Genomic DNA, 9,753 nt, shown 5'->3' with positions numbered 1-9,753 from the left:
TAGACATAAGCTTTAAAGCGTTTCATCCAGGTTGCCAGTAGCAAACAATGGAGCGCGCTCTGCTGGACAAACTAATTACACCATTTCAAGCATTTTATCTGCGTTATATGTTCTGTAAAAAAAAGTTCATATCGGCGGCATATTCGCCAATACCGATATATCGGCGACAGGCTCATATCAGCTGATAATATCGGCAAAACGATATATCGGTCGGGCTCTAATTTCTACGAAGTATATGTATGCAATGAATATAATGTTAAAATTCAGTATTAACGCCTGTATAGCTGACGTGTGCAAGCTGATAAGCAAAGCACGGAGAGTGGGTTGAGCGCGCGGCGGCGCACATGCGCAAACTTGTCGAGTGAATATACCTTTCTCACAGACATCACTGGAAAGTTTGTAGTTCGGTCGGATGTGTCAAAAACAAGTAAAACAATCCACAAGTTACTTAACGGTAGGGAGGGAGAGAGAGAGAGTGCGCGCGCTTCAGTTGTGTGGTCTTTGATGTTCACTCACTTAGCACATGCATCATTTGGATTAAAACTAAACCGTAAAAATAAGACCATTTATATAGGGGCATTCACTATAAACATAATTTATTTTCAACCCTAGGCATACACGACTTTCTGGCTAAAGTGAATCTAGCAGCCTGTGTGAAATGCGCTAGGCTGTACTACTTGTCCCGCTCATTCTGCTCCAGTACAAATACGTGCACGTGTTTTGCTTGCTTGAGTGTTTCTGCATTATATGAGTGGCTTTGGAATATAAATCGCAGCACGTTTCAGATGAAAAAAAAAACCGCGATTTCTATTTCTGAAAATATCATGGTTAGGAGATTTATAACGAGTGGTTCCCAGCATTATTACAGCAAAGTGTGTGATTACAGTACTAAGCCGCTGCAATGGAGCAGCTCTAATGCTATTAAATGAAAGATGATGTACCATAGAGCAAAAAAAAAAAGAACAGTGAAAGTAACAAAAACTTGTAAAATACATTTTAATGGGCATAATTAAGTGTGAAAATAACCGAAGGATATACAGTCAAACCAAAAATTATACAGAGGCCAGATATAATTAAAAAAAAAAAGTTTTTACTAGTGGGTGCAGGACACTATAGTTAATTTATGTAAAAGAGGATAGCAAAATAAAGTAAACTGTGACAAATTATACCTAAAAATTCTTCACACAGTGGACTACCAGTAAAACTGATAAAAATTTGGGACCAAAAATTATTCAGACAGAGTCTGGGAAAAAAAATGAAGTTCAGGTTTGCATGAACCTGGATGACAGCATGCCCAGGCCAGGAGACTACAGGCTGTCATTAAGGCTAAGAGTTGCCCGACTAAGTATTGATAGTTGTGTAAATATGGTCATACTAACAGCTGTCTTTTTGGTTGATTGTAATCCATTACATACCTTTCTATCAAAGTTATCTAGCATTATCAAGCTGAGTTTGTTCCGACACAGTTGAACTCTGAGTTCTTTTCGTATTTTATTACCATTTTCTAAACTATAATTTGATTGGTAACTTATTCTTCTTATTCTACTTGTTCTTATTCTGTCGTTTTAATTAGAATTTTTAAAAAGCTTATAAAATATATATATTTTTAATTTGACATAAAAGATGACATACTTTTAATAAAGTTTAAAAAATGCCATTACAAAGGTAAAAACAAATTTCCACTGTAAATCACTTTGAGTCAAATATCACCTCGTAATGGGAAGGCTAATTTTTTTTTAATCAAACTTTGGATTATTGATTAGAAGGTGCTCCTAAAATTTTTCAATTAGGAAGCGCTCCTAAAAAGTAAAGTAAGCGTAGAGCCCTGGCTTGTCTTCCTTTGTGCAAACTGGCTTTTTCAGACAATATGTGAGTTCAGGTTGTAATTGGTGACTTTATCTGCTCTTCCAGGATGACTAAGGAGGATGAGAAGGTAATTCCTGTGAGGGTTGTGATGAGATGCCGGCCTTTGGTTTCCAAAGAGATCAATGAAGGATGTCAGTGCTGTCTCACTTTTGTTCCCGGTGAACCTCAGGTCTGTGTCATGAGACCTTGCTTATTTTATTCACATTTATGCATCAAAAAGTCATGTTGTTAAATATTAATTAAATCTTGTTTTCCTTTCAGGTGATCGTGGGAAATGACAAGGCTTTCACCTATGATTATGTCTTTGACCCCACAACAGAGCAGGAGGAAGTATTTAACACTGCTGTGTCTCCATTATTGTCAGGGCTTTTTAGAGGTTTGTAAAGCAGTCCCGCTAGAATTTTTGATACTTTTTCCCCCTGATTTTTGCAGCCCAAAGTGGCTAAATTTGGTCACACCAGCATGGTGTCAATGTTAACATCAGCATTTGTTGAAAATACACAATCAGTTGTACAGCGCCACTGAATCAGTACAGTGTCTGTTCCGTGACACTAGTTGTTGCTGCCCTATTTTAAATATACTGCATACAATCAATTGGAAAAATCGATTAATATCGATTATGAAAATCATCGACAACGATTTTCATTATCGATTAGTCGGGTCTGCCCTCAGTGCATGTCCAACTTCAGCAGGTTGCGTCAAATTACAGCACTGAATTACGCATTTCTATGGACAAAATGCATCTAAAAATAGTGGAGGAAACAGAATGAGATGCTGCGGGAGAGTTACGTGATCCAAGCTGCCCAAAACATGAGAATTCTTTATTTTAAGCTTTAAGCTAATGCGTAATGGCTTGCCCTGTCAGGCGCTTTGACAGATGATGAGTGCGCGTCTTCATCATCTTTATTATTATTTTAATTTTTAATGCAGAGATTTAAACTATATTCACTATATACAATGCTTAACAAATTTATTAAAACAAATTTATGTAGGTTATTTAGGTTTTTAACAAATTATGGTTTGTGTCACTGCTGCTCTAAACTAACAGTACTGGTGATTACCAAAATAATTTTTTAGTTTTCTGTATTGGTTGGTCCTTCAATATGCGTAAACTCTTTAGTAACAGTAGTAGGCTATTTCTAATGCTATAATATAATTATTGCTGTTATCTGTGAAAGAAAGGCAGAGAGCTTTATAGTGTTTTTTTTTTCAGATACCCAATTACAGTCAAAAAGTACATAAACAATGCCAGCAAGAATGCAAGCTGTTATGAACGGCATAGGAGGCCATTTTTTATGTGAATAAATTTAATAATTTAGTTGTTTAAGTTTATTTGCCCAATAAATGACAATAACATTTTTTGATTTAAACAATTTTTTGACAGATTCCTAAAATTCCTAAAATGTTTTCTCTTTATTATTGCAGGTGGTCTAATAAATTAAGCACTTTATGTTTTCATAGCATTCAGTTGGCACGTTTGTTTGAAGGACACTGGGCAGAATGTGGCAGAGTGTGTTTTTTGTCAGTAACATTTAAAAAATAAAGTAACCGATTAATCGGAAAAATAACAGACCAAACTAATCGATTATGAAAATAATTGTTAGTTGCAGCCCTAATTTAAAATATTTTTTATTTCATGACCGCACCATTTGACAGTTTCTACAGTTTAAAGGGAGCAGCATATCAAAACAACATGGCTGTATACATTACAAGCACTCAGGGTTGTTTATGGTAATGATCTTTCGGCACTATATCCTGTATTTTTATCTAGAGCCAAACTTACTTAATTTAAGCACTCTCTGCTGCCCAGCTAAAGATGTAATGATGCAATAATTTTATCAGCAGTAGTAGAAACATAGTGAGCAGCGAAATAGATTGATACTTTCACTGCAGAAAACGAGAATTCTGCAAATAGTTATTTTTATCTGCCATATATCACTCAGATGGTCCGACCGCTCAAATAAACCAAGGTTGTGATAGTGTTAATTTTGTCAGCTATTTTTAATTGTCTTGGTCCTGTCAAATGTAACTTTTTTGTTTTTTTTTTGTTTTTATCATATTTAGTCAACTTGTCTTTTTTTAGTTCTAGTCAAGTTTTAGTCGACTAAATGTCTGAGCATTTTAGTCTAGTTTTAGTCAGTGGAAACTTACACATTTTCGTCATAATTTCTTCTTACTGTATAATGGTTAAAATGATGAAAAAAATTATTTTGCTGAATTTGAATTGCAATGATTGTTGTCATTTGGGAAATTTATTTTTAAATTTCATCGGAAGTTGTTCTTTCACCAATAAGCACAAATCAATAGAATATCGACTCGTATGCATGGTTTATTTTACCTCATCTAACGTTAGTGTACAGATTTATAACAGGATATCAATTAGAGGCTAAATAAACACCAAAGACTTCAGATATACACTCGCCCTGTCTACGTTATGAAAACTGGTGTAACAAAAATCTACTCTCAAATATAATAAGAGAAATTCCTAATAGTAATTCCAATAATTCCAAATTGCATTAATGTTTCTCTTTTAAAACAACTGCAAAAAAACGTATTGCTTCACAGAGGTTGCTTAAGTAACGTTACAATCAGCAGCCACTATCGCAAACAATACAGTCGAGATCCATGACAGAACACAGACTGGCTGAATGACACTTTCATTTAAGAAGAATACCTCTAATGGAGATCGCTGAACTCCAGCTTACTTGTACAGTACCATAAGTCGGTGTTTTCAGATCACGGCACCTCCGCAGAGAGAGCGCGTGTGAATGGTTGCCAGATTGCATAAAGCAAAAAGCTGGGCAGAGTACGTATCGGTTTAACAGAAAAGCTCTTATTGAAGGATTTGATCTCTGCCAAACATGGATATCTAAATGTAAAAATAATAATAGCCCAATAAAACATCTGGGGCCCGTTTCATAAAGGAGGTTAAGTGAAAACTCTGAGTATGTTAACCCTGAAATGAGGGTAACTCTGGTTTTTCCGTTTCAGAATTGCAGGTATGTCAAACCCGAGAAAGCAGGGTAAGTCGAGCCCGTTTCTGAAAGGGAGTTAACTTATACTCGGAGTCAGTTACCATGATAACTTACTCTGTGAACCTAATCTGGTCAGGAGCAGGTTTTCTTCGGGAAACCCAGAGTTTCTTTCTGTCTCCTCCCCCTTTTTAAAGCGCAAGCGATGTTTAAATACTTCATTCATGCACGCTGCAAAATGATTTTCTTACTAAGTATTTTTTTCTTATTTCAAGTACAAATATCTCAAAATTCTTAAATCAATATGGATTTTCTATATAAGAAAATGATATAAGATATTTAGTCTTGTTTCCTGAGGGGGATCTAAATGAAGTGCATTTTACTTAAAGGGGTCCTATTATGCTTTTTCACTTTTTCAACTTTAGTTATTCTGTAATGTTGCTGTTTGAGCATAAAAAAGATCTGCAAATTTACAAAGCTCAAAGTCCAATTCAAAAGGAGCTATTTTATTTAACAAATCACTTTTCAAAAACTACAACGAATGACTCATTTGGACTACGACGAATATGTAAAAGAGCATAATAGGACCCCTTTAAGTAAAATTGTCTGCCAGTGTGGTAATAAAAATAATCTTAATGCAAATGGAAAACAAGATTATTAGGATTGTCTATTACTAAGTGCAAATTTACAGTAGCTCTGCCCTCCAATGCCACAAAAGGTCAAATACGACGCGCATGAATAACGGCTTCAGTAGTGCAGGCAGTAACGGATTGGGTGTGGAGAACTAGCTTGTGACACGATTGACCAGTTTTGAGTCCGGCTTTTGCCGAGCTCGCTCTTTTTACTTTTCCCATCACATATCACATTAGAATTTATTTTCAATAAAAATGAAGAATGTTCTAAAAGTGGAAGTAAAGTGCTTAACGAGTGTTTAATAATGATAAAAGTATTTATAATTTTAATGAATACAATAATTTACACTGTTATTGCATCCTGTTAATGTACAACAATACCGAGGTGCAAATAGTTTGTATCTGCCAGTATAAAGTATAAATAGCATCTAATTTATTTACACTTATTGCAAAGAACTGCTACTTTTAGATGGTAAATAGAAGATATCACTATTTTCAATAAGTGTAAATGGCATCTAGAGCTGATCTTATCCAGCTTTGTTTGGAGCTCTTTTTGTCGGAGAAGACCAGGGAATATTGTGTCTAAAGTGTAACTCACTCAATATTACCTTCTTGTTTGTTGAACTCTTTAAAATCTTTATCACATTTGCGGTCATGGTCACATGCTGATATTCGGAAAAACGGTACTCTTGCTTGTGTGTTTTTATGTAACCTGTATCATATCTCATAAGTATAAAATACAAAAACCAAAATAAATCACTTTTACGGACTTGTTCCCTCCTGGTGGAATGACCTGCCCAACTCAATCCGAGTAGCTGAGTCCTTAATCATCTTCAAGAATCGGCTAAAAACACATCTCTTCCATCTTTATTTGACCCTCTAACTCTAGCACACTCTATTCTAATTCTATTCTAAAAAAATAAAACACTTGTCCCTTTTAGACTTGCACTCTATTCATTTGCTGCTTGTTTTCTTTAAAAAAAACAACAACTAACACTTGCTTTCTAATCTTTTTGTATTCTATCGGTTTTCTTTTCATTTATTATACAATTAACAAAAGCAAAAAGACCTTTTAACACTAGCTTGCTCTATTCTTTTTCTATTCTATCGGTTTTCTTTTTATTTATTATATTCTTTAAAAAACGCTTGCTACTTGTACTGCGTTAAGCTAACTGAGACTTGTTATAGCACTTGTATATCATTGCTCTTTTGTTGATTTTGATTGCTTCCATTGTCCTCATTTGTAAGTCGCTTTGGATAAAAGTGTCTGCTAAATGACTAAATGTAATGTAATGTAAAAACCCATACAGGGCTATTATTTGCTTTCATAACTAGAATTCTAGGGGCATTCTAATTGAATTCATCATGCAGTGAGTACTTTTGGACTCAACATATCTTTGCTTTTTTTGCAAAATGAGTGACATATATATACTCTAATGTCAGCTCCCATATACTTAAAATAAGAATTACGATATTATCATAGACAATAAATATCGCACACCCCCTATGGCTGCATGAACATGTCAATTTGCTTACTTGCATCACTAGCTTTAATTGTGTGGCTTCACAGGCTAAGGAATGCATGATTAACCAGCTGATTATAAACTAATGCAAATAGATGGTAACAATCATGACATCAAACATTTGGGTCGGGCTTGAGTGTATTTTTGTCACATTGTTTTAACCACATGAGGTGTGACTAATGCTAGCATCCTCTCAGCCGTGTCGGCAAACACTGCTGTTCTCCACTAATGCAGCATCTAGTTAAAAGATTAATTAGTGTATAATGACAGCAGACCCTTCTCAGATGCTCCAGCAATGGATGCAACCTGGAAAAACTTTGCGGATTTTTGGCGATAACTGACAGTGCTGAATTAATCCGCAAAACCAATCAATCGGTCAACCTCTATTCCACCTTGTCCCCTTAGGTGCTCCATACAAACCAAATCTGATAAACGGTCACTGTTTGGCATGAGACGGAATTTGCAATGGTCTTCTCTATTGTAACACATCTGAGTGAAGCAAAAATGTATTTATTTATTATTATTTATTTGAATTGGTTGGTTATCTTATTAGACATGTCCAACAAATACATTTCACATATATAATTTACCACAAGTAATAATTTTTTTTTATCTTGACCAATCTTAAAGGCATAGTTTACCCAAAAATGAAAATTGTCATTGTTGATTCACACTCACGGTTTTCTAAACCTATATGACTTTCTTGTGTGAAACAAGATATTTTGAGAAATTTCACAAATGTCTTTTTTTTTCTTTTCTTTTTTTCTTTGTTTGCATTTGCAGGTTATAATGCCACCGTTTTGGCCTATGGGCAGACAGGGTCAGGGAAGACATTCTCTATGGGTGGCACATACACATCAGAACAAGAGAACGAGTCCACGGTTGGGGTTATCCCACGAGTGATACGAAGAATCTTTCAAGAAAAGTCTAAATGTGCAGACTGTGAATTTTTGTTGGCTGTATCTTACCTTGAGGTATAAATGCTTCTGTACCATCTTGTTCTCCTTTATGGATTTAATTTATGAATGAAGTCAATATTCATTTTGTGTAACTCAATGGTGTTATTCTTTTTAAACTTAGATTTACAATGAAGAGATACTGGACCTGCTGTGCACATCAAAGGACAAACCCATCATCAGTATCAGAGAGGATCCTAAAGATGGCATCAAAGTATGTTTTACAACTTCTAATTAGGAATGGGTGATAAAATAATACCAGTTTACCTAAATGATAAGCATTGCCATTTCTGTTGCATATGAGAAACATTAAACTGCCAATGCACCAAAAGCAGAACCAAACAGAGCAACTCGTTTGAACCATGCCACACACACATTTAGCAGCTCTGCTCAAAAGACAGCACAGCGCAAGTTTAGAGAAAATGCATTTACTTGCAGACAGTCTCAATCACACAACCACTAAACAGTGCTATGGCATCCAGTGAGAAGAGTTTGAGTAGGGCTGGGCAATATGGCCAAAAAACTATTACGATGAAATTTTTCATATCAGTCGATATCGATAATTATCATCATAAATTTCAAATCTTTATTTCTTTCAAGTTTAAAGGCAGATTTTTGCTCCTAAGTGAATGTTGTAGAAACCAGACCGTTAGTTGTACTTTTAAACTACTCTTTATTGTCAAAACATGAAAAACAATTCATGTTCTTGAGTGCTTTACACTTTTCCAGTCATTTTTCCTTAACAAAAATATATATTGTCAGATCAGGAATGACACTTTATAGTGTCGGATCAAGAATGAAGAGTCAGCAGTGTTTCCCCTAGGTTTATGGCTTTTGGGGGGGACTCCTTTTTAATGGTTAAATTAAATTGTATTAGTCAAAAAGCATGTCTACTTAATTAAAATCATGAAACTTAAACAATTTAACATCAATTTATTAAAAGTTTAACAAATATTACATGTTTAGGGCCCTATGAAATGTTTTATTTTTTCCAACCTTATGTTTTATTGTTCCCACATTCTGTTTTAGCATGTCTAATTATTTGAAAGCATAAAAACAAGTCTCATTTATTCTTACAATAGATTTTTTGCTCAAATTCTGTGTTGTGTTTATATTTTAAGGCATAAAACATTCATTTAATCTATCTTTTAAGTAATGAAAATTAAACAAATTTTATTTTTTTGAAAATAAAGATAATTTAATACTACAATTAAAACACTGAAGAAATATTGTATGATTATTCCTTAAAAATAAGGTTTTAATAATTGTAGTAGTAGTAGTAGCAGCAGCCTGTTATGTACATTCTACTGAACATAGTAATATATTTCTGCCAATGTCAGAGCAGTTCTGGAGATGTTGTTCATGTATTTATGTCCTCATTTAGTGAGACGGCAGACGCTAAAATCACCGCAAGCGTCACGCGCGCTTCAGTCTGAGTGGTAAAAAAAAAACGCATGTCTGCGCCATTCATTGACAGAGACACGCAGAATTCATTTAAATACGAACTGTTTTGCGGCTTAATATTTACTAGGGCTGCCACTAACGACGATTTTTATTTCGATTAATCTATCGACTAATTTATCGATTAATCTAAACTATTAATTTCCCACAAAAAAATCAACAATTTTACTTAAGAATATTTTATTAAACTATATTTTATTAAACCAAATGAAATCCAAATTTCTATGAAATCCTTTTTTTAAAGCAAAAGTAAAGTGCAACATAGAGTGTAAGAAGCAAGTGTCCATCTCATAGTCCAAATCACTGAAATCAAAGTTCAGTATTATAGTGTAAGAATGACAAC

General features: G+C 34.4%; 1 protein-coding gene across 1 annotated transcript in view; it reads left to right on the top strand.

Annotated features, from left to right (window-relative positions):
* The window catches only part of kif4 (kinesin family member 4), a 251,636-nt gene that overhangs the window by 45,447 nt on the left and 196,436 nt on the right, over window positions 1-9,753 (top strand). The window contains exons 2-5 of the mRNA XM_016480146.1: window positions 1,912-2,035; window positions 2,128-2,242; window positions 7,777-7,967; window positions 8,074-8,163. Of these exons, the coding sequence (XP_016335632.1) occupies window positions 1,913-2,035; window positions 2,128-2,242; window positions 7,777-7,967; window positions 8,074-8,163 (519 nt within the window). The 5' untranslated portion in view covers window position 1,912. The remainder of the gene's footprint in view (window positions 1-1,911; window positions 2,036-2,127; window positions 2,243-7,776; window positions 7,968-8,073; window positions 8,164-9,753) is intronic.

This window comes from Sinocyclocheilus anshuiensis, unplaced genomic scaffold, assembly GCF_001515605.1.
Source record: "Sinocyclocheilus anshuiensis isolate Anshui unplaced genomic scaffold, SAMN03320099.WGS_v1.1 scaffold133, whole genome shotgun sequence".
In the NCBI taxonomy this organism is placed as follows: domain Eukaryota; kingdom Metazoa; phylum Chordata; class Actinopteri; order Cypriniformes; family Cyprinidae; genus Sinocyclocheilus; species Sinocyclocheilus anshuiensis.
The sequence above is the reverse complement of the archived record's forward strand: the minus strand, read 5'-3'. Positions and strand labels throughout refer to the sequence as shown.